Consider the following 26,203-nt stretch of genomic DNA (forward strand, 5'->3'; position numbering starts at 1 on the left):
CATAATGATATTCACATCTAGCTCACTAAATGTACCGATGTATCTGAATATTTTTATTTTTATTTTCAAATGAATGTAAAATATGGCTTTTCTTCTGTATGTGGACATCTGTAATTAATTAAGAAAACTACCCGTTATGGAGATTTTATTGTGTACGTTTTTTGAATCTATTTTGATGGAGTCTCGGGTCCGTATTAAACAAACTGAAGTCTAAGCATAAAGAATATTCCTTAAAATTGGAATTTTCAAGAATCGATTTACTTTTATTTAAAATTTGCATTTACCTCCTATATCTTCATCATTCAACATGTAGAACATTTTCTTCATAAATTCCAGTGGTATCAAGTACACATTCAAACACTAAACGAAACATTTTCTTGGTTATTAGTCTATTCTTTATAGGTTAGTTAAAGAATGGGTTGGTGAATACATGCCCTGTTATGTTGAAATGATGTCATATTCATGTAATCTATTATCTTTCTTTCTTTACAATTTCTTAACAATAATGCAGTAATCATTCATGTATTTTGCGGAAAAGATTTCAGAAATAAATCGTACTACTAGCGCATTTCTTTTCATCGTCGCAATGTTGGGGACAGTTGCAAGTGTTGTCACACACTTCATGCTTCTTGATACAGGTGCCGTCTTCACACTCGTATTCAGAACAAAAACTTGTCGTTGAGCCTTTAAAACAGGATCAATTATTATACATGTGACAAACCCATAAACAAATCATATAAACACAATCGTCATATGTTAAGAATTTTCTGACTGCGAGTTTAAAGATGGACCTGGAAACCTTTAAAAACTAATGACGTAACCCATTACAGGTGTTTTCGAAAAAGAGATCAAAGTTTTGCCCTTAAACAGGGTCAACTTTGGAAAACTATGACCCCTTAAAGCTGTTACACATTAAAGTTGCATTTGAAAACGGCTCGCCAATGTGCATTAACAATATCAAACAAGGTTTATAGTAGCATTTCTGTTGCCAGTCATAACTGGTGAATTTGGACAAAATGCTTTATGGAGAACAGTTGGGCTTAGATCATCAGGCTTAGAAAAAGGGTATGAAGGGTTGACTACCATAGATAAATTTGAGACACAGTAACACAGTATGTGGTACAAACAACGTGTTAACAATTTTGTCTGGTTTTTGATGCTGCAAAGACCAATGGTAGTGCATTAGATTTTGCCCCTTAAAGTCTTGGACTTGAATGTTATTGACAATAAAAAAAGTATGAATCTTTATATTACTATTAGTAGTAGTATTAGTAGAAGTATACTAAATAGTTGTATTATTTATTTAAATTTTATTATTATAATTATAATAATAATAATTATTATTATTATTTATTTTATTTGTATTATTATTACTTTTATTCACATACTACAGTAGTTGTGTAAGTAAAAATAATTGATAACTGTTTATTTTAAAAAAAATCATAAGAAGTCGTTTTGACTAGTCATACGACATTAAAATAGTCTAGAACTACCTGCAGTCGTCGTTGTTGGTGTGGTAACAGTGGACGTTTGGGTTGCTTTAAAAAACAAATCAGAAGTTAAGCTATATATGTTTAAAAATGATATGTAAGTCACAGAAAAATAGAATGGATGTTACAATCAAATAAGCCCGATATATTGTTTCTGATAATCAATTAAGAAAATGTCATTTTTTAACAACAGCTGAGGTGAAATATGTGGTCAAAATACCGTATAAACAATTAAACAGTACAGTTTGTTTTTTTCCACAAAATACTTTTTGAGAGCTGCACAAGAAAACATCTCACAGACGGACATATGAACGCAAATCTATACGGCTCCATCCAAAATTCATGGTATCAACAATTGTGAAACTCACTTGCACACTCAAACTCATCAGAGCCATCCTTGCATTCGATTATTTTGTTGCACGGAACGTAGCAAGCACATTCATTGGGACACTTGCGATAAGGTGGATAACATGCGGTGCACTGAAAAAGTAAGCACATTCATTGGGCCATTTGCGATAGGGGGGATAACACATGTCGCACTGAAAAAGCAAGCACATTAATTCGGACACTTGCGATGGGATGGAAAAGCAGTGGTGCACTGAAAAAACAACACATTCATTGGGCCACTTGCGATATGGGGGGAGAACACGTGGTGCATTGAATAAGTAAGCGCATTAATTGGGACACTTCCGACAGGGTAGATAAACGTGGTGCACTGAAAAGGCATGAACATTCACTGGGACACTTGCGATAGGGTGGATAACACGCGCTGCACTAAAAGAATAAGCACATTAATGGGGACACTTGCGATAGAGAGGATAACATATGGTGCACTGCAAAAAGTGCAAAGATATGACTATGTGTTCTTATAGCTCGTGGTGCATCAATAGTGTGAAGTTATTAAGCCTTTATTTTTATAAATTAATTTCAGTGTTATTTCAGAATTTCCCGAAATTAATCTGAATTTTGCAAATGTATCAATGTCTCAGATTTTTCACAATATTTTGCAAATTATCAATTCCCTGCTCTTTCTGTTTTAGACTTACAGTTGTTGGCGGAGTAGTACTAGGTGGAGTATATGGTGTTTCTGTTTCTGGCGTTGTTGTTGATGTTGTTGTTGTTGTTGTTGTTGGCGGTTCCTCTGCAGATTTAAATATATTTAATCAAGAAGTTCATACGAAGTACAATAGTGTATCCAATAGTAAATTCAACTGAAGTCCAGAATATAAATACCTAGATCAAAGTCCAAAACGTAATGCATACAACCAAGTAGAGCTTGACATAAAACAGCTTAAAGCTGGGTAATACAATTATAACAGCAAACCACCTTCTTGGTGTGTTAAACGTTCATCTTATTTATTGTTTTATTTGTGTTTTTCTTGCCACATCAATTGCGCGTCTTCAATATGCAGTGTCAATGTGTACTCCGTTCAAAACGGATATGAATAAAAATAATTTTATGAAGCCAAAAATAGTTTTTTTTAGGTTTTACGGACACATGAATTTAATCTACACGCAAATATAGATATATATATATATATATATATATATATATATATATATATATATTTCATACACACCTCTGTTACACAGATAGAGCACAAGGTTTTTAATGAACGGTTGTCTGGAGTCCGTGGGAATATCGTACTCGCGCATGCGTATCGTCACTTCGCTGGTGTTGTACTTGTAGTGATGGAAAAACTTCTCCTGAACTGACACTTCTTCGGAATTCTTTACCCTGACAATCTGTTAAATTGTAAAAGTATATAAATGACATTACATTTACAACAATGTGCATATGAAGAGGACATTTTTGTTTTCGAATTCGTGGTAACATGGTTTACTATTACTGATATAGTAAATTGTTGATATTTTAATGAGTAATTGTTCATGTGTAAATATGTTGTCTCCAGGTAAAAATGATAACAGAACAGTAACAGGAAAAAAACATATGCGTTATCATATTGTTTTGTTTAAATAAGTATTATTCACATTTTAAAAACCCAGCGGGTTATAATAAATCGATATAAGGATAACCTCACTTTATAAATTAAAGCAAATAAAACATAAGCACACCATGTCTTAAGTGTTTGCATTAAACACATATATTTATTTGTATATTTCAGATGAACCTTTGAAAAAACTCCATAGAATATTGTTTATAAAAATGGTCATAAAAAATGATGTGTTCTGAAATACATCTTATGAGAATATGAGTGTTCATGTCTTTTCAATTTTCATTATTTTCCGTGCAATATTAATTTGTTCCTGTATGTCACAATCTTCTAAGTGTAAAATAAATTATGCACTGTTTCACCAATCAACAATTGCTTATTCGCTAATTCTCTGCAATAGCGTGTTATTAATAACTCACCTGAGTGTCGCTAGTATCTCCCGTTATCTCAATGTCGTATGAACGCACATACTGTGATTTGAAGGACACGCCCACAAGCTCATACTCGTACGGAAGAGTGAATGTCACGAATTCCTTGCGTTCACCACCATGGAGATTGTAGAAGACCGAGGGGGTCGTTGCTAATGGCGTAAGAGATGTTGTCGAATAGTCCGTATACGTGTCCATTCAGCGATTGCAATGTTTCGTTGTTGACAGGAAACCATTTATCGCAAACTAAAATAGATGCAGCTTGAAATTGCTGTGATCTTAAGGATTTGTAATGTGTCGTTCTTGACAAGAAACCAATCTTCACAAACTAGAGTAGACGCAAGATTAAATTGAATTCATAAAACTTAACAATGGCATATTTAAAAAAACAAACAAAGGTTAAAACAAATACAATACTTGATACAACATATACCACTATTGTATGGTGTACGGATAGGTCCAAAAGTCTGAATCGTATCATACGGTTTAGCTAGAACCGTATCATACGGTTTATAAACCGTATGATACGCTTTAAACCGTATGATACACTTTTAAGACTTTTGGACCGGTTTGTACGTTTAACCGTATGATCCGAAACCGTATGATACGAATCGTATCAGACGGTTTATGACGGGTATTAAAAATAGATTTATTCAGTGTAAACCGTATGATACTGTTCACGCTAAACCGTATGATACGAATCGTAAACCGTCTGATATGAATCGTATCATACGGTTTCGCATCAAACAGTTGAGCATAAAATCGGTCCAAAAGTAAAAACCGTCTGATACGATCGTATAAGACGGTTTATGACCGCAAAACCGTATGATACGGTTTTAGCTGAACCGTGTGATACGCAGTTCAGACTTTTGGACTTATCCGTACACCATACTATTGCGCGTGTTCTCTCGATGTGTGTCTAGAGCCTATAATCATTGAAGATTCTTCATGTTTTCTTCTTATTTGTATCACATACATTTACAGGAAATGCTTGGCTTTTCAAATTGTTTTATCAACAGTTTATAACATGTAAAGTATGTGTATATGATAATATTTATGGTTTCTTATTTTTAAATTTGTAATGGTGACATATAGACTTAATTATTAGCTAGGTGTAACTAATTGTCACTATTGTAGTCAGCTTGTGTACTCTGTGTATCATTTACTTATGTCACGTTGATAACTATTTATTTACAATATAATTAAAAAGTAAGTATTAAGTTGATGTCCCATACATGGCAAAGTGGACAATATTTACTGACTTTTTTGTACTTTGTTAGTGTCATAGGTAAGAACATTGTGCCGCAAGCAAGGGACAAAGGGCGAGTGCTCTCCCGACTGATCCCGACCGGTCCGCCACACAACTTTTCCCCTAACGTGACTAACTTCCGACCGTGACAAACACCCAACTCAAATATGTATTCCTCGAATAAAGGGCGCTAAATGTCACAGGGTGAGAACGTTGGGCGGCCAGTCCGGGACTTGAACCCGGGACACCTCGTTAACAGGGCTAGTGCTCTCCCGCTTGAGCTGACCGTGATATATATATATATATATATATATATATATATATATATATATATATATATATATATATATATATATATATAATACTGTGATCTTAAGTTTTTCAGATAGATTCACCTGTTTTCCGTCTATGTTAGGTGAACACTATGCACTACAAAGCGTTTCTTAAACGTTTAAAAAAAGATTTAAAGACTCGACAGTTAAAACATTGAAGTTAGACAGAGTATATGTTGCTTAAATTCATACACCTTTTTTAAATTCAAGCTTGATAATCAAATGAAAAGTGTAACAGAACAATATCATAGATTGTTGAACACACCATAGATTTTCGTTGTTGTTTGAAGTGTTGTTGTTGTATATGGAGTTGATGTCGGGGTAGAAAACGTCGTAGATAATAGTACTGAAAAATAAACTTTCAAATTTTAATGTCATTTATCAAGAAAATTATATGGTGTATTGTATCTATAGAAAAAAATAGTTCGTTGAAAGAAACTTTTCCATTTTAATTACTTTTTCATGAAAAGTATAAGAATTTTCTTCAAATAAAAAATATATTGTCTCTATTGTATAAGCGATTGTTCATATCAATAACAAGCAACTTCGTTGAATTCATAGCCTCCGCCACAAAAATGTGTTTATGGTTGGGATCCATATTAACCTTGAAATATGGTATGATCATTAAACAAATTTTAAGCTCGCCAATTTGAAAGCTTCTTAATGCATGTATATATTAATGTATATGCCTGTTTATGTTAGACGATTGTCATACATTTTTGTTTGCATTTCAAAACCTTACATGTATACTTAAAATAAAATTTCTTCATAATTTTTTCTTACATAATTACTGCAAAAGAAACAAACTCAAAAGAAAGATTTCAAATATTTAGCCATATGTTAGTAGCTACCGTAGCAAATTCGGATGTCCAGCTGGAAAGATGATGTTATGAAGTTCGATTTTTTCTCGACGAACACTTCAATTCCGGTGACATTGTCCATGTCGCGAAATTTGGCAGTGAAAGATGAGTCATAAAACTAAAATATTAAAACAATTGTCATGCGTTTAAATTGTTCATACATGCATCTTATTTAAGGAAGACTTTTTAAAAAGTAAGAATATTATTTAATCATACAAATGTAAAAAAAACAACACAATTTAGGGTAGTGTAAGGGGATTACTTGTATTTACTTTTCTGATTTGTAACTCATGTTTTTTGTTCTCAGAAAAAAATAATCATTTTACGTCTCCCACTTTTGAAATAAATTCTCTTAATATATAAAGAAATACTCATCCAAAATATGGAAATATATCTTTTTAAATAATGAATATCAATAACTAAATGCTTACCTCGGTTTTCGTTACTCCCGACGTGTTATGGTAGAATATGACCATGAACCTTTCGACACCTACATCTTTCACCAGGTCCACCCTCCCTACCGTCACGGGGAAGTCGAGCGTGATGTTGACCAAGACAGAGTCATCAATAGAGAACGGGACGTTTGAGGAATTCCTTTCAGAAAAAAAAATCAAAATTAGTTGCCCTCAAATAAGTCTGTCCTTTTTTGAAAACACTTTTGAGCGTGATGTTGACCAACACAGAGTCATCAATAGAGAACGGGACGTTTGAGGAATTCCTTTTCTAACATATTTGGCAGCCAATTAAGTGTTTATTCTTATCATTATGTTTTGACAAAGATACATTTGAAGTGATAGACCAAAAATGAATTTGAATTGTTTGAATCTTTCTTATAAGTATTGAAAGGAAAAAGAGTAAATAGGCCTCAGTAGTTCAGATAAAGAAATTCTATTTTTATATAATTTTTATAACCTGCAAGGGCCTTAACCGCAAACTTCAAAAGAGGGGATCTGATTAATTACCAAAATATACCTACCTCAATCTTTCTACAGCAAAAGCGTAATCATTGGAGCTCAAGATGCTTCTTAGCGTCTGTTCGGAGGTTAACGGAATGATTTCCACGTTTCTCGTAGGAATAACATCAGGTTCGGACATTCCATCCACAATTTGACATGGATACTCTATAGTTGTTGATACTGTTGATGTTGTAGTGGAAGGTGACCTTTTTGTCGTCGATCCCGTAGTTATAGGACTAGTTGTCGTTGTTTCCATGGTTGATCCAGTAGTTATAGGACTAGTTGTCGTTGTTTCCATGGTTGTTCCAGTAGTTACATGACTAGTTGTCGTTGTTTCAATGGTTGATCCAGTAGTTATAGGACTAGTTGTCGTTGTTTCCATGGTTGATCCAGTAGTTATAGGACTAGTTGTTGTTGTTTCCATGGTTGATCCAGTAGTTATAGGACTAGTTGTCGTTGTTTCCATGCATACATCCACCCGGACGCTGCTCACTGTGACACTTGTATCGCTGCTGTTCTTCATCTCGAATGATAGCCTCACTTCAATTGCTATGATTCCGTACAATGTGTTACGAATCACCGGGTTATGCCCTTGAACCGTTGTGGTGAAATAATCCTAAAATAAAGAAAAATCATATTAAGACATATTTTGTTTAATGTTGTTAATTGACCGCTTGTTTTGCAGGTCGATGCACTGTTATAAAAAAAACAAAAAGTTTTATGTAAAGCTATATAAACTTTTGTTAGATAAATGTGTCAATTATTAGATGATTTTAATAAAATAATAATCGGCAAAATTGTTCGGTCATCTACGGTCATTAAGACCCATTTTCAGTTTCCGCTTGTTTTACAGTATATAAAGTGATAATAAGCTTTACCGAAATAGTTCCGTCTCTCTTGATGTATTCTGCTGTAACCTCACGGACATTCGTCGACAACCTAAATTCAAGGTACGTCACGGCATGTTCTTCACTCAGTTTGATTATGAAGCTGTGGTCTTCAGGGAGGAACAGTTTCGCATCATCCCCGTCAAACACAGTTTTACTGAGAGATTTTGGCCTCTCTGAAACCACGATAGAAAAGCTATAAAATGTTCTCTTACAGTCCATTTTGTTTTTAATGACTTTGCTATGATTGTCGCATCTATGAAACCATAAAAGCAAAGTCGCTGAGTTCTATATTATTCTATATTGTTCCTCTTTAATTTAAATGACGTTGCTATGAGTGCCGCCTCTTTAAACCATGAAAGCAAAGCTGCCGAGTGTTATATTATTATCTATTATGCCTTATTTATCTAAATGACATTGGTATAAGTTTTATGTTAATTTTCAGTTATGTATTTGGTAATTGATTGCAAATGTAAAGTATGATGTAACGCAGTTAGGCAAGCCATCAACTAGATTTAACCTCAAATGCTTTGCATTTACCGTTTGCATTGACCATTCTCAAAGGCAGAAACGACAGTTTAATCATTATTTAACTTTTGACGTGTGTGATGCACGTATTGTTGGTCAATTTTCTCTTATAGGAAAAATTTACAGGTTAACAAGAATTTCTCTGCTGAAAATAAATTCTCAACTGTCACGTTCCTATGCTAGATAAAATACTATGCTCAGGTACACTTAACAGTTGCAGCCTGTTGGCTTGATCACCATTAACAGTTGCAGCCTGTTGGCTTGATCACCATTAACAGTTGCAGCCTGTTGGCTTGATCACCATTAACAGTTGCAGCCTGTTGGCTTGATCACCATTAACAGTTGCAGCCTGTTGGCTTGATCACCATTAACAGTTGCAGCCTGTTGGCTTGATCACCATTAACAGTTGCAGCCTGTTGGCTTGATCACCATTAACAGTTGCAGCCTGTTGGCTTGATCACCATTTCTTTGCCTTCGATTGTTTCTCTTAAGATATTAGGTACATTGTTTGGAGTTGGCAGTGATGTAGGGATGTGATACCAACCTTGCGAGTAACAAGTCCAGAGAAAACTATATATTAAAAATCGCAATTTTTTTCCAAGAAACACCAAGAACTGGTGTAGTGTTTAAATAGGCATACAGATTTCTAAGCATTTGAGCTGATCAATATAAGTTAAAGGTTAAAACTCAACAAACTGATTAAAATATGACACCATGAGCTATACATTATCACTGCATCTTTAGCCCATCATTGGTCGAATCAGTTTAGGAGGATTTGTCCAAAGTGTTCAATTATGTAGATGAACTGTTTTTTGGCATTAATAATGAGCATAAATGAGTGTTCATTTATATTAAGCTTTTCATAAAGTATAAACAAACACACAGCTATTTGTGATAACTGATTCAATATTTCTCTCATTTTTTTGGCCTGTTTCGTTCTTTATTTGTAAAGACTACATTTAAAATGCACACATGCGCAAGTTATTACAAATATATGTGTTGTTGTTAATTGTTTAGATCATAAGGATAATGAAAATTATGTTCACCAACCTGTTTTAGCTTCCACTTCACCAGTATAACTATTGAGCATAGCTGTCGATGGGCAATCTGTGTAACACAAAAGCATCTAAATGAAATATAACAAAGCATAACGTATTGTTGTTCAGTATATTAAATTGCCATTGCGCACTCTCCTGTTTAAAAAAATAAAAAATAATACTTTCAAATTTATCAACTTCTTATTTCAAATCTATAACAACAAGACAGAGGAGTTAGATCTATATGTGCACCATATTCCCAATTTCACCATTCAAAAATAATTTACGAAATTACAATCTCAGTTTTTCCTTCCTCCTTTCTATGTCTTACAATGGTTTTGAATTATAAAGCATATACACTATATGTTTAAATTGGTGATAATTGATTTTGGTACCGAAACAAACGCGAATGTCGAGCTTGAATGTTGCTTCTTCGTCCTGAGTGTTCTTCGATACTAGAATCGTAAGCTTTCTTATGCTGGACCTCTCACGCCACCTTGCCAGCGCATTTGGGGAATATGTCTGGTAAATGACAAATTATAAAATCAGCGCATTTGGGGAATATGTCTGGTAAATAAAAAAATATCAAATCAGCGCATTAGGGAAATATGTCTGGTAAATGACAAATTATCAAATCAGCGCATTAGGGAAACATGTCTGGTAAATAACAAAATAGCACATCAGCGCATTTGGGTAATATGTCTGGTAAATAACGAAATATCAAATCAGCGCATTAGGGTAATATGTCCCGTAAATAACAAGTTATCATATCAGCGCATAAGGGAAATATGTCTGATAAACAACAAAATATAAAATCAGCGCGTTATGGGAATATGTCAAATAAATAAAACATCAAATCTGCGAATTTGGGAAAATGTCTCGTAAATGAAAAAATATCAAATCAACGCAAAAGGGGAATATGTCTTGATAAATAACAAATTATCAAATCAGCTGGCTGTAATTAATCGAACATGCCTCATTCAGATTTTTACGAGAGTAGCTTAAGCTCTCAGTATATTTCAATTATTATAAGCTTTAAATGAAAATCATAAATGAAATTTAAAACATTAATGACAATTTGTATAAGATGCATGCGGTACTCGATTTCCATGGGACAGTCCGCGTTAAGGATTGTTGGCAATAGTGACACAGCCATATATCGATCTCTTGTTTTATTAGTTTACAATTACATTTGCAATTCAAAGTATTTTGACCGAAATTCATCTTGATTAATCCATTTTTTCTTTGGCTAATAACAACACAGTGCTTTAAAACGTTATAAGGAATAAAGATCTATTTTTTGTGCACGCTACATTAAAATACATCATTTAACGATTGAGCGAATAAATGAAAAGAACACAGTTGAGCCAGTTATTGTTAAAACAAAAAAAGGCCGAGCAAGATTTTTTTTTTCTTTTCGTTAACATATTTCATGTTTTGGACATTTTTTTTTAAATTATTAAACACCACACAATTCTAACAGTCTTGTTTTCTACATATAGTTACCAGTTTTCTCTTTTTGTGTACATTTATATTCCAATGAATTTTTTTATCGGTTCAAATATATAAGAATTTTTTGCATTAAGAATATATTAACGATAAAAATAATCCAAAGCTTAATGGATATATTATAATCATGTTTAAGTATTTTTCGAAATAAGAATATAATTTAACAAGAGCACCGCCTTGCGGGTGCAGACCGCTCATCTATTTTTCTTTTTAAAGGTGAAGGGACTCTCAATTTCAATCACAAAGGAGGGAGGGGTGGAGTGAAGAGAGGTGTATAGTGTGGGGGTGTGTTCATTCATTACATTATCTTCCAAAAATGCGAACAAAAATGCAAAAAAAAATCCGGGGGGGGGGGATTCTTGGGTGCGATGGTGTGACGGTATTTCAAAAATAAAATAATAAAAATTAATATTTGTGTTTTTTAACCGTTTCAAAAAAAGATTGTGGAGGGTGGGTGGGGGGGGGGTATAGTGTGAGGGTGTGGTGGTCATTTGTGAGATGATCTTAAAAAAAAATGGGGGGGGATTCGGGGGGAGGGGGGGAGGTCGTGGGGGATGGTTTGGGTGGAGTCTATTGTGATGTCAGGTAAGAGTTGTTTTGTCAAAGTATCAATCAAATCTAATCATAAATAAAGAAGTTATGGCAATTTTAGCAAAATTTAATAATTTTACCTTGAAAGTCAAGGTCATTCAAAGGTCAAGGTAAAATTCAACTTGCCAGGTACAGTCACCTCATGATAGCATGAAAGTATTTGAAGTTTGAAAGCAATAGCCTTGATCGTTTGGAAGTAAAGTGGATCGAAACACAAAATTTAACCATATATTCAAAGTTACTAAGTCAAAAAAGGGCCATAATTCCGTAAAAATGACAACCAGAGTTATGCAACCTATCCTTTTACTGTCCCCTTATGATAGTTTGCGAGTGTTCCAAGTATGAAAGCAATATCTATGATACTTTAGGGGAAAAGCGGACCAAAACACAAAACTTAAAAAAAAAAATCAATTTTTTAAGTATAAAGGGCCCATAATTCCGTCTAAATGCCAGTCAGAGTTACATAACTTTGCCTGCACAGTCCCCTTATGATAGTTAATAAGTGTTGCAAGTATGAAAGCTATAGCTTTGATACTGTAGGAATAAAGTGGACCTTAAAACAAAACTTAACCAAATTTTCAATTTTCTAAGTATAAAAAGGGCACATAATTCTGTCAAAATGCCAGTCAGAGTTACATAACTTTGCCTGCACAGTCCCTTTATGGTAGTTAGTAAGTGTTGCAAGTATGAAAGCAATAGCTTTGATAATTAAGGAATAAAATGGACCTAAACACAAAACTTAACCAAAATTTTCAATTTTCTAAGTATAAAAAGGGCACATAATTCTGTCAAAATGCACACCAGAGTTATCTAACTTTGCCTGCCCAGTCCCCTCATGCTAGTTAGTAAGTGTACCAAGTTTGAATGCAATAGCATTGATACTTTCTGAGAAAAGTGGACCTAAACGCAAAACTTAACCGGACGCCGACGCCGACGCAGACGCCGACGCCGACGCCAAGGTGATGACAATAGCTCATAATTTTTTTTCATAAAATAGATGAGCTAAAAAAATGACCGCACAATAATTGTACACATTACATCAAATCCTTACTTTGGAAACAAACGTGCCAACTGGTTACAAAACACACACGTTTAACGATCGTGATAACACTGAATTATTATGGATGTATTTCTGTGTTGTAAAAGCGATTCCAAAGATAATAATGGAAAATAAAACAAGAAATAAAGCAATGCCATGAAATTACTTTTTTAAATCAATAACAAAACAATGGAGCAATCTCAAATTGAAACTGTTTACTTGTTTAAGCAAAAGTGGCTTTGAACATTATCCGACTTACCTAAATGTATACAAAATGTAGGTGTGCATGTTTAACTTATTAGCCAAAATTCACAGCAATAACTCAATCAAAACAGAAGTTGTTAAGCAGAAACTTAATTTCTATTTTTAGTTAAAGTGAAATCGACCTTAAAATGACTGACCAACAAGGGACAAAATTGTCACAAAACCAGGTTTTCAATTTGAAAAACAAGTCTGATAAAGGGAGACAACTCAAACTGAACTGATTGTTCAAAGTTACCCCCCCCTTGTTTAAAAAAATAAACTATTTTTAGTCGTGGCGACCTTGGCCTTGGAGATATTGAAATAATTCTTTCGTGCGACACACCGTCCAATGATGATGAACATATACGCCAAATGATTTTAAAATCTCACAATTAATGACATAGTTGTGGCCCGGACAAGCTCATTTATGGCCATTTTTGACCTTTGAACTCAAAGTTTGACCTTGACCGTGGAGATATCGACGAAATTCTTTCGCGCGACAAAGTGTCTAATGACGGTGAGCAAATGTGCCAAATGATTTTAAAATCTCACAATTAACGACAAAGTTATGACCCGGACAAGCTTGTTCCGCCCGCCCGCCAGCCCCCCGCCCGCCGACATTCGCCAATCTAATAACCAGTTTTTTCTTTCGGAAAACCTGGTTACAAATTACATTTACCCAAGTTACTCCAAATGCAATTCCAAGATAGTTGTACATTTAAGTTACCTGTATACAAAATTTGAATGCAATACCTCCATCCAAAATGAAGTCGTTGAGCGTTTAGTAACAGTGAACTTCACCTTGACATAATGAGCCCAAAGCTCATTCCCATGATGGGTATGTATTCAAGCTTCCTATATTAAGTTTTGTCAACATTGGTTAATACCATTCACCAGGAACCAGGAACATTAGAGAGGAGTCAACATATATTTGGCTAATCTGTGTAAATTCAAGAGCCATTATACAGAAGAGCTTCAAGTGATTTGGCTGTTTATCAAACTTGGTTCAGATAGCATGCCCATAAACATTCTCACCCAGTTTTGACATAATACAAAACAAATGTTTGAGTTTAAGAAAGTAAAATGTTTATTTGTTTTATTTTATCATTTAATGGCCATTATTCTGAAGTGGTTAAAGTGATCTGGCTAGTAATCAACCTTGGCACAGCAATGATACCTACGCAAATTATTACTTAGTTTCAAAATGCTCCGATTTAAACCTTTTGAAATAAAAGATTTAATATCGTTCTCCATCAAACCGCCAATCCACCCAATGCTCGCCTCAGGTATTCCCATATATAATTGTCTTTTTACCGGTGAATACAAATAATTAACCAACAAAAGTCTAAAACAAAATACGATTTATCGTTGAAATTCGGTTACCTCAAACTTATCCGAGCCTTCTTCATTAAAGTTCACAGAGAAAGCCTCGATGTTAGAGGTATTGTAGAGGCTCACTTGCCCCACGGTGACATTATGAGGGAAATTGATCTGCAACTTGACGTTTTCCTTATTGCCACCGACTACAAAAGAGCTAGCCGTGAATGCCCTAAAAAAGATATACATGAATTACAATATATATATATAAGTGACGGACAGTATGATATTTATGTAAATTAGCATGGGCCCACATATGATTGGCTTCAAAAATTAGAAGTGGGCCCAAACAATACAAAAAGAAGTAAAAGAATAAGGAGAGTGACTATGTTAGTTTCGAACCTAGCGACATTGTAACAAGTATAAACGGTACAAATAAACTTTCACTTGTTTGGTTAAATTTGATGTCAAATATTTACTAACGTCTATCTTAGGTAAAAATTATACTAAAAATATACGTATGATTTTATAATGCAGGCCTAATGATAAGGAAATACAATGCATTCCCAAGAATCGAAAACTTATAACAGCTTGTCAAACAGGATAACGTTATATAGATCCTTTACTGCAGAAAGTATCAATAACAAGTGCATACTGCATCCATGTTGACTCCTATTTAAAGACACGCTTTCCCCTCTTCAGAGATTGTTAAGCCTGAGGGATATTTAAAGGCATATACGATACAAATAGATTGGTCAACTGTTTGAATCCTTTATACATCAAAAAGATAGATCCTTTAAGTTGTAACGTGTAGATAGGTCCTAAAATTTATATCATGTAGATCGATGCAAAACAGTTCTAAAAGAATCACTAGTCCTGACCTCATGCTGGCAACTTCTGCTGCGGTCGCGGGCCTATCGTCGATCTGGAAGGCAGAGTCCGGTGTGAGGAACATATTCTCCATTCCCTTGATATCCAGGCACGGACACGGTACAGTTGTGGTAGGCGTGGTGGTGGTGGTGGTAGGCATGGTGGTGGTGGTAGTTGTAATGGTACTTGCAGTTGGCGACGAAGTTGATTCTGTTACTATGCTTGTTGTTGTTGTTGGAGGAGATGTTGATGGTGTGACAGTTGATGTGTGTGTCACATTTTCTAATATTTAAAAAAATTAACAGTGAAAATGTTCAACATGTTCACTGTTTCACATTGCAAAAATCGCCATTAGTTTGACACTCGAATTTTACATTCCAACGGAATTTTCCAGTGGATTTTTCTAAAGGTAACCATACGGCGCAAAATAATACAAATGAAACTATTTCGCCACTCATAAAAATAGTACTTTCCCTGATCATCTATGAATAAAAATTGATAATCTTCCATAACCAATAAATATCTTCTATTTATTCGGCAAATAAACAATGATAAGCAATTGTGGTACATAATAATTTCAGAAAATCAAGTGTATTGTTGAATCTTCATTCGTGGATCACTGTCTTTTGATTTGCTAATTAAAATACAACAACAACCCTTTGGAACGCTGATGGTTTATTAAATAGTGGATATTTTTTGGATTCGGTGGATTATCTATTTTAATTCACGAGTGATCATAGAAAATAATATTTTCACAAGTGGCGCAGCCACGAGTGAAAATATATGTTTTTTATGATCACGAGTGAATTAAAATCGATATTCCACCGAATCCAACAAATTTTCTTTTTATTTTATGCCTTTTTTTAACAGTTTATATACATTGTTAAAGAGTTTAACTAAAGAATTTCGCTGGAATAATGACGTCATTTCGTCAAAGAAATGACGTCATTTCACAGTAAACAGTGAAAATTATCGATAATTTTCACTGATAATTGTCATTGTTTGAACAACGAAATTATCAGTTTTACTTCACTGATATTTCCTTATAAACATCCGGAAAGCATAAAATAAAAATGTGTACCTTCGCACATCCTGATCTCAAGCTGTACACTAACGTCGCCATAAATCATCTTCTTGATAACTGAGCTGTTAACCGTCACTTCAAGTACCGTTACTTTAGAAGTTGCAGGCAATGTTGCCAAATCAGTGTGTTTGTACGACTAAAATTGAAAATATACATATCTGACTCAGCATCCAAAACAGTGATATTTGACGCACATTTGTGTTTTTGTTGTTTGTTTTTTTAACAATTTACATTGAGAATAGTTTGATATGGTGGAGCAAAATCGTGTAAGCATTAAAATTAATGTTTTTGTCCACCATATATTAATTTTCAACTGGATTAATATTTCCATACTTGAAATCATGACAAAAATGGTGAATGCCAGAAAGTATTGACCGGCATAGTGGCTAAATCTGCACGTTGATTCTTAGAATGCCTAATATTTTCTAATTTCAACGACAAAAATGTAAAAACAAACAATCACATAAGTGTTATTTTAACAAAACAAGGACTTGTCACATTAATATCAAATGATACCCCTTGGCGTAGCAAGTCTTACCCATGTAGTAACCCCCCTCCCCGCATGGCCATTTGTTACGTCAATTACATGGTTTGATAAAAAAAAACGTATTAGATCACTGCCCAGAATAATACTTTAAACGTGTTCAAAGTCATTTTCACATTTTTAAAAGTCTGTATAAACAATGTGACGTCCATAGTATAGTGTAACAAGGCTTGGTGCATGAATTGAGCAAACAGGAAATCTATCTATAAGAAGTTGCAGAAATGAAATATCAAAAGCCTCAACCTTGTGGTTTCAGAGAAAAATATTTTTAAAACAATACTATTGCCAAGCAATAAAAGCCCACTACCCTACCTATCAAGTTTCATGGAAAAATATGAAGAACTTTTAAAGTTATTGCGGGATCCATCATTTTCAGCAACATTTCTAGTCTATTTGTTGCCATAGCAACCAGAATTCTTGACGCAGGAACAACATTAAATGACGTGCATAATTTCCATAAAGCCATCTGTCCATGTTTTAAGTTTCATGATCAAATATGAAGAACTGTTAAACTTATCGCAGGATCCACCATTTTCAGCAATATTGATAGTCTATTTTTTGTTGCCATAGCAATCAGAATTCTTGACGTATGGACAAAATGAAATGACGTGCATAAGTTCCATATAGACGTCTTTCCATGTTTTAAGTTTCATGAAAACATATGACGAACTTTTAAAGTTATCGCAGGATATAGAAAAGTGAGACAGACTGACAGACACACAGAGCGCAAACCATAAGTCCCTCTCCGGGTTCACCGGTAGGGGGCTAATAATGTTCTATTTGATTTATATAACTTTGTGACCACTAGGGCAAGGCCTGTGTTTAACCCTTGGGCATGATGTAACAAAACTTTGTAGTGCACTGTTATACGATGCTGCAATCCAATCATGAAACCTTCAAACGGTGTGGTGTGACAGAAAATTATGTTGGTAATAGTTTAAATCATAATCAGACACAGAATGTTGAACACAAGTGACAACTTGTAAAACCAATTACCCCAACACGTGTACCGTCAACAGCTACATCAAATGTGTCAACTGCCCGCTCATACGATAAGCGAATTTCATACACTTGTTTTGGTTCATCAAATCGGATTCGGAAAGTACGGCTTGTCTCGTTGAATGTGTACGGGTTTTTGGACGAAGTTCTGAAAGTGTATAATTGTTTTAAATTACTTAAATGTTAACGTATTGTTCAATCTTTTTATTGAACAGCTGTTTTAACTAACTTATTTTAGAAACGAAAACATTATATTGAAAACAAATGGTAGCAAGTGTTTTAATCATGTTTCGGATGATTTTCTAAATACTATTAGAGAAAATATCAATGTGTGCAGTGTATTTATTAACTCAAATAGTTAACTCATATATCGATAAAATATGTACAATAAGCCAATTTACATCCCTGGTAATCTAGTGGTTTCGGTGAAAAATAAGGTCAAACTTTACATTTAGAACTTTATACTACTTTTGGAACATAACATTAAAGCATATGTAATTGTATGCTATATGTTTAGAGGAAAACCACTTTCAAATAAACAAGCAGACATATTGGTCTCTGTAATAGTAACATGATGCAATTACACGACTGTATGTGACAGAATTTTTTCAATATTAAAGTTAAAAAAAAAACAACACTGTTCCTTAATTTAAACAATAATGTAATAACAACATACCTCAGTTTTTCCTTTTCACTATCATTCTCGTTAGGACTTCCGACGATTTCGATATTTTTAAGGCCAATCAGAGAAGGTCGATCCATTCCGTTCACCTTCACACATGGGGTTGTAATGGTGCTGGAACTTGGTATCGCAGTCGTTTCTGTTGTTGTGCTTGTTGTTGTTGCTGTCGCAGTCGTTTGTGATGCTGTGCTTATGGTTGTTGTTTGAGGAGTTGTTGTTGTTACAGATGATGTTGTTGGCGTTGGTGTCGTCGTTGTCGTAAATGGTGTCGATATGGTTGAAGTAGACAGGGTTGATGTCGTCGATGTCGATGTTGTTGTAGATGGTGTCACTGTAGTTGTCGATGATGTCGTTGTTGTTGTCGACAGTGTTGTAAATGTTGTTGTTGAAGTGCAGTTTGTTTCATCATTGTCACAGTCTGTGTCATTATCGCAGACAAAAAATTTGGATATGCACGTGCCATCGCTGCAAATGAAATCCTCAGGGTGACACGGTCCTGAAACAAAGCATTTAACAGAGACGCTTACACAACTACCAATACTATGTGAATTATGCAAAACGTTTGCAGAAACACAGAAAATGGGTTTCACCAAAGTGCAAAGTAAACAGTCCGAAATGACTGGCACGTTACTTATTACATTACTTGTACGAATACCTCAAAAGGAGTGTTATCGTGTGTGTTACTACCTCATTATACGAAACCCTATAAAGAGGCGTATATTGTTTTAATTTATATCTTAATTGTATGAAACCTCAAAAGGTGTTTGAATCGTGTTAAATATTGCCATAATTGTATGGATACATCAAAAATAGCACATGTCGTCAGGGTGGACTACTACCTTAATTATACGAAAACCTCAAAAGGAGTTTGTATCGTAACGGCGCATTTAACACTTTAACTGTCTGAAGGAGCGTGAATTTTTAGATGGGGGGAATAAACAAAGCGACATATATGGACAACGTTTGAAATGGAAGTTAAGTCTAACATTCAGTTGGTCATATTTCTTTCCAACTGCTTTTATTTATGTAATTGCATCTACTGCATATAGCACCATGCAATGTCCAATAATAAGTGTAGACAGTTTCAAATGTTCAGATATTGTTTTATAACAAGTCAACGTCTTCACGCTGTTTTGTATGGGCATTTTGGTATTTTTAATGACTATACTGGTATACGTGTTTAAATTTCTAATTTCATGATCTTTTGACCTTAACCTTTGACTCTTAACTTCAAGGACAAGTGATGTCGTCCTCCTTTCCATGTAAACATCATATCAATGAGCATTATCGTTGAAAAAAATCGTTTCCTGGATATAGTACAGAACCACATTGGTCTAGGGACCAACCAACGGACACATGCAAAGTAAAATATACCATGTCTTCTTGGAATGGGGGTATACTAATATACGTGTGTTTAACTAAATCACCGATAAATACATAATTATCAGGCACTATAGGATCGGTCTTGACTATGTCATTTGGTAGAGAGATGAACTGTCGACCATTGAGTATTTAAATCCCAGCCATTCTAGCAACATAACTTATGTCTCGATTGCCAAAACGTTAATGCATAATTTTATTTCAGCCTTCCAATTCTCATTTTAATTTTTATTATTCACACACTACAGTTGTGCATATAAACGTGAGTGATATCTGTTTATTTAAAAAAATAATCTCATGATAATTCGTCTTAACTAGGCATACAAGATTAAAATAGTCTGAAGCTACCTGTCGTTGGTGGAGGGGTTACAGTGGACGTCGTTGTTGGAGTGGTTACAGTGGACGTCGTTGTTGGAGTGGTTACAGTGGACGTCGTTGTTGGAGTGGTTACAGTGGACGTCGTTGTTGGAGTGGTTACAGTGGACGTCGTTGTTGGAGTGGTTACAGTGAACGTTGGGGTTGCTTTAAACAAAACAAATCAGAAGTTAAGCTATATTTATGTAAATATGATATGTAAGTCACAGAAAAATATACTGGATGTTTAAATCATATAAGCCCAATATAATGTTTGTGATAATTAGTTAGGTAAATGTCATTTTTTTAACAACAGCTGGGGTGAAATATGTGGTCAAAATACCTTATAAACAATTAAAAAGTACTGTGTGTTTTTGTTTTCGCAAAATACTTTTTCAGAGTTGCACAAGAAAAAATCTTAATTATGGCATTTGGCAGTTTCCTATAACACTAATAATGTACCAATTAGCGCTAAACCTTGCTACTCTACTTTAATGAAGTCAATGCTATCGGTACAGCTTTTCTGCATAAGCTTTTTGCAGCAAACGTCAAGTGCAAGTATAGTGCACAGTATAATGTACTCCCTTTTATTCCAAATCCGGATTTGTCTAGATTGCGTAACAGGAGCAGGATGCATGTGTGTATAACGTTGGATTTTCGTGTATTTTATGCATACCATAATTCAGTCTTACTTTTATTTTAATAGTGGACTTAATTATTCGTTGCGAACTTCAATTCGTCAATCGGTATATACTTATATAGACGAAATATACGAACATTTTCATATTTAATCATCATTACATTTACATTCAGAATATATTACTAATGATCAATCTACTAGATAATATACTTAATAATTTTGCATGTTGGCAAAAACCAGGGGGGGGGGGACAAACGCCAAAAAAATGGCATTCGGAACCAATGTTGGAGCCAAATTTACTCTACAATTAGGACATCACAGTCGTATCATACTATTTATCCTACAGCTAAATGCTTTTATAGAAGGAAACTCTAGCCGTCGTGTAAACATGTCCTTAACATGCCTTTCAACCTACTGTATTCGACAAAGCAGTGCACAGATTACTGTTATTGTTTATCTGGAAGACTGGGGCAGGGAAATTCGTCACTCAAATGCACTTACTACAGTTATACTTATCCGAGCCATCTTTGCAGTCAAGGACACTGTCTTTGCATTCACTGAAAAAAAGTCCAAGAACTTCGTTTTTGAGAGCCATATTCTGTGAATCATCAACTAGAGCTTACCATGAAGATCACTACACAAAGCAGCGCTATATGTCTTATTATGTTATAAGTAAATCGGGTTATCAAATATTGCAAAAGGGGCACACCTTAACCAAGTTTTAATTCAAAATAATAACAATTGTAAATTCATTTTCAAATCAGTGGGAAAAATGAACGCAAGTTGTACATTAAAAAATCTATGAGAACTTTGTCGGACGAGTGTGTGTCAACAGACCGGCAGAAGAACAGTGCTGAAATGGTGAATGCTGTTTATCAACATCTATTTCATTGCAGGGGAATGGGTTGATATTTACAAGCTCTTGAACTTGTCTGACAATATGTCATATATTCCAGAAATTGAGCCGCATTTTGTGAAAAATGGGCTAAATGCATGTGCGTAATGTGTTGACCCAGATTAGCCTGTGCAGTCAAAACAGGCTTATCAGTAACACCCTCGGCCTAGAGAGGATTATTAAGAAGGGCATTTAACAAAAAATCCATAAAAGCAGAAAGTGTGGTCCCTAATTAGCCTGCTCCGACTGCACAGGCAAATCTGGGATGACACTGTACGCACATGCATTAAGTCCAGTTTTTCCCATGGAGGGAAGCTTTTCTCCTTGCAGGGGAAGTGGGCAATATATACAAGCACTTTTCTGATTAACCTTCCTAATGTTTACGAAAATTGAAAGTGTGGTAATAGCAAAAGGAGAAATTCTTACCATTCCTGACATCCCCTCTGAATGATTTCGCCCGGTTGATATACCTTGCCATCAATAACGCATGGGCATTCGCTTACTGGCACACACTTGTCCCCTTAACAAGTGAATAAAACAAATATTAAATGAGATAATCAAACACTAGATGGGGTTAAAAAGTACAAAACATGTGGGTTAACAAACAACTAAATGGGGTAAAAATGGCGCAAACATTTTAAGTGGGATATGAAACGCTAAATGGGTTAAAAAATAGGTTTAACAAAAGACTATTGCCAATATAAAGAAGTGAAGCAATATATGTCCCCTAAAGGTGAAACTCCACCATTTTCAGCAATATTTCTAGTCTATGTGTTGCCATAGCAACCAGAATTCTTGAAGTAGGAACAAAATGAAATGACGTGCATAAATCCATATTGCCATCTATCCATGTTTCAAGTTTCATGAAAAAATATGAAGAACTTTTAAAGTTATCGCAGAATCCAGAAAAGTGTGACAGACAGAGCGCAAACCATAAGTCCCACTCCGGTTTCACGTGTAGGGGACAAAAATGTTAGATGGGATAATAAAACACTTCAAGGGGCCTTTTTCACAGATTTTGGCATGTATTGAAGTTTGTCATTAAATGATTTATATTGATAAATGTAAGAATTGGATCTTAAAGGCTCCAGTAAAAAACCAAGAATAAAATTAAAGACAGAACAAAAGTCAACCGCAACTGGGCTCGAATCACAAACCCCTGATGTAAAAGTCTATCGCTTACACCACTCGGCCATCCGTGCTGACACAATGAGTGCTGTATTTTATCTTTAATATAAGCAATCCTCGTAGTTATCACAAAATATAATGACAACAACAGAACTATCCAAATTATTCAGTCGTTTCGCATTGCAACACTTTATAATTTTCAGGTGTTTAAATGGTCAAAAGATGCATATAATGGATATTTAAGAGCATGGTAAATGTTCAGTATTACTGTTTCCTCACAAATGTCATAACTACAACAAAAATTTGCGAATCTGAAACAATTTTGTCAATTAAATGGGGTCAGAACTTTAGTGTGGGATTATATAAAACTGAATATGGTTGAATGTCAAGTGGAGTAATAAAACAGTTAATGGGCGAAACGAAATAATGTTATGTGGGATAATAAAACACTGATGGAGGGAAACAATGCTAAGTAGGATAATAAAACACTAAATAGGGTACAAAAAATATTGCATGTGGGATAATAAAACACTGAATGAGGAAAACAATATTAAGTGGGATAATAAAACACTAGGGTCAAACATGTAAAGTGGGTTAATAAAACACTTATTGGGGTAAAAATGTAAAAACACTACATTGGTTAAAACATGTTACCTGCGATAATTAAACATTAAACGGAGTGAAAAACATCTTAAGTGGTATAATAAAACACTGAATTGGCAAAATAAGTTAAGTGGGAGTATAAGCAACTAAATGGTGTAAAACGTGTAAAGAAGGATAGCATTACACTAAATTGGGGTAAAATATGTAAAGTGAGATAATAAAACCCAAATTGTGTAAAAAAAAAAAATATTATAAGGGAAAATAAACACTAAATGAGGTAAAAGTTTTCAGTGGATTAAAAACACTAAATGAGGTAAATGTGTCATATGTACTTGCCACTCACATCATTATAATTACTGACCTTGTCTAACTTTCCACTCCAATCATTATATTTACTGACATTGTCTAACTTTACACTCCAATCATTATATTTACTGACATTGTCTAACTTTCCACTCCAATCATTATATTTACTGACATTGTCTAACTTTCTAATTCCATCAAAATAATTACTGACCTTGTCTAACTTGACCCTCGGGACAGTAGCATCCCTCATTACGTGGGATCTTGTTGCAGTATTCAGGGCGGTTCTGTCCCACGGTCTCACATGTCTGCGGACATGGGTCACCACATGCCTGATACTCGAGCGGGCAGTCACACTGGATGGCTGAAATGTATTATTTTTTAATTAATTTATTTGTTTTTTACTTTTTCAAACAATTTTTTTTTATTTTTCGCCAGTGTACATACACAAAAAATAACAATGTCCCTCAACTGAGGCTGTGTGGTATACCTCTTGCGTTCCTGGATAATATTACGTTTCTTGGAATGACATTCGTCATACATTTAACAGCCACATACTTAAACAAATTGATCTATGCAAAAATGACCTTAGCTTCCTGAAATCAATGAAAAGACACAAGCGAGATCGCCGAAACACTGTTGGTACTCGAGCGGGAAGTCAAACTGGTTGGCTGAAATATGGGTGTGTTAGTGTGTCAGACATAAGGATGTTGCAACAAATGTGAAGATATCCATGTAATATGTGTTAGTTGCACATGATGATGCTACATCAAATGAGAAGAAATCCATTGAAAAATATGAGTGAATCGCACATGAATTATATAAAATGTGAAAAACTCCATTGAACAAATGTCATTTTAATACTATTTAAATCCTGTGACAACGTATGCGTCTCCCATTATGACCGCAGCGGCATGATTTGAACAAAATGAAAATAGTTTACACCCAATAACAGGGTACAGGATCACGTGACATTATGGGGTTCTTAAATGGATGTTAATGGATGTAAACACACCGGTAAGTGGTGCTTTTTTCAAATACCTTTTTAAAACAATTTTTCTGAAGAATTTCAACTAGTGCATAAAAGACAGTTTTTTATGCGGCTTATGGCGATATGAAAAATGTCAGAATTACTTTATTTAATAATCCTGGTGTCTTGACCAAAAATTAGATATATTCAACACTCGTATACACGGTTATGCTGTACACAACATAAACGTTTGGCACCAATGTCAGACGTATTCAATAATTTATTGTGAAATCTTTAGGTATCTGCATAAACTGCAAGAAAAACTGTCTTTGACACACTAAAGATTTTTGCAAACATTAAAATTTGATAACTTGAGATATTTTCAAAAATCAAGTTCTTAACGGTGTGTTCATTCTGTCCATCCGTGAAGAAACCCCGTTGAATCTGCACCCTGAATATTAAGACCTTGTGGTTTCAGAGAACATGATTTATGCTTTACTTACCATGCAAATATATATAAATACATCAAGTTAATCCTAAGACAAGCCCAGTTTTGGCACCAGAAACATTATTTAACCACTAGAAAATGTTAGACACCAATTGCCAATTATTAAACCCTGACTCTTGCCGTTTCAGAGATTTGTCCAGTAATTTTACTAGTAGAGTCTATGTTAAATCATGTGACCACAAGGGCGTGACCAGTTTTGACCTAAGGGGCATGATTTGAGCATTTTAACCTTGTACAGGAACTCTTTTTTATCATATCAAATATATAAGCTTTAGGACTTATGGTTTAATATTTGGAATGCTTGTTATTCAAAGATTTTTCAAACTAAATAAATTAAGACAATTCCAGTTGAAACACATGTTCAAGCAATATTTCACATCATTTTCAATTGAGTGAAAAAGTATAAGAATATTTAACACTTTACCACTTATTACCCATTTTACTTAGTTAACACTTTACTTCTCATAAACGCATTATTAAATTGACGCATGTTAAGTTCCTTAAAAATCACATAAAAATCCAGACTTTTCTTTCTAGATACTAGTTTTAAAGGCTTCCATTACTACTGCAAGATACTAATGAGCAGGAACAAGCATAAAACCTGAACAGTCTGCAAGTTACTCAGGGGCAATTCTGGTTTTATGCTGCTTGCATATAGCTATTTTCTCTTTTTTACTGAGTGGGAAAGGGTTACAAATATGCACTTACGGCACAGCCACTTAGATCGCCACTTGATGCAGTACCCGAGCTGGTTGCAGTGTTCAGCAAAGTTGGCAAGGGACGTACACAGGCACTCGCAGTCACCGCCTTGGTCACATCTGA

General features: G+C 34.6%; 1 protein-coding gene across 1 annotated transcript in view; it reads right to left on the bottom strand.

The window, feature by feature from the left end:
• Positions 1-3,089: 3,089 nt before the first annotated feature.
• LOC127856246 (mucin-2-like) overlaps positions 3,090-26,203 on the bottom strand; it is a 59,730-nt gene continuing 36,616 nt past the window's right edge. Inside the window, exons 27-45 of the mRNA XM_052392339.1 lie at positions 26,090-26,199; positions 24,118-24,267; positions 22,296-22,389; positions 21,476-21,531; positions 20,329-20,502; positions 18,595-19,096; positions 17,916-18,066; positions 16,373-16,511; positions 15,303-15,573; positions 14,488-14,653; positions 10,118-10,244; positions 9,736-9,792; positions 8,149-8,333; positions 7,291-7,886; positions 6,746-6,908; positions 6,306-6,432; positions 5,720-5,800; positions 3,865-4,119; positions 3,090-3,236 (exon numbers count right to left, since the gene is read on the bottom strand). Of these exons, the coding sequence (XP_052248299.1) occupies positions 3,986-4,119; positions 5,720-5,800; positions 6,306-6,432; positions 6,746-6,908; positions 7,291-7,886; positions 8,149-8,333; positions 9,736-9,792; positions 10,118-10,244; positions 14,488-14,653; positions 15,303-15,573; positions 16,373-16,511; positions 17,916-18,066; positions 18,595-19,096; positions 20,329-20,502; positions 21,476-21,531; positions 22,296-22,389; positions 24,118-24,267; positions 26,090-26,199 (3,283 nt within the window). The 3' untranslated portion in view covers positions 3,090-3,236; positions 3,865-3,985. The remainder of the gene's footprint in view (positions 3,237-3,864; positions 4,120-5,719; positions 5,801-6,305; positions 6,433-6,745; positions 6,909-7,290; positions 7,887-8,148; positions 8,334-9,735; positions 9,793-10,117; positions 10,245-14,487; positions 14,654-15,302; positions 15,574-16,372; positions 16,512-17,915; positions 18,067-18,594; positions 19,097-20,328; positions 20,503-21,475; positions 21,532-22,295; positions 22,390-24,117; positions 24,268-26,089; positions 26,200-26,203) is intronic.

This window comes from Dreissena polymorpha, chromosome 13 (assembly GCF_020536995.1).
Source record: "Dreissena polymorpha isolate Duluth1 chromosome 13, UMN_Dpol_1.0, whole genome shotgun sequence".
NCBI lineage: Eukaryota > Metazoa > Mollusca > Bivalvia > Myida > Dreissenidae > Dreissena > Dreissena polymorpha.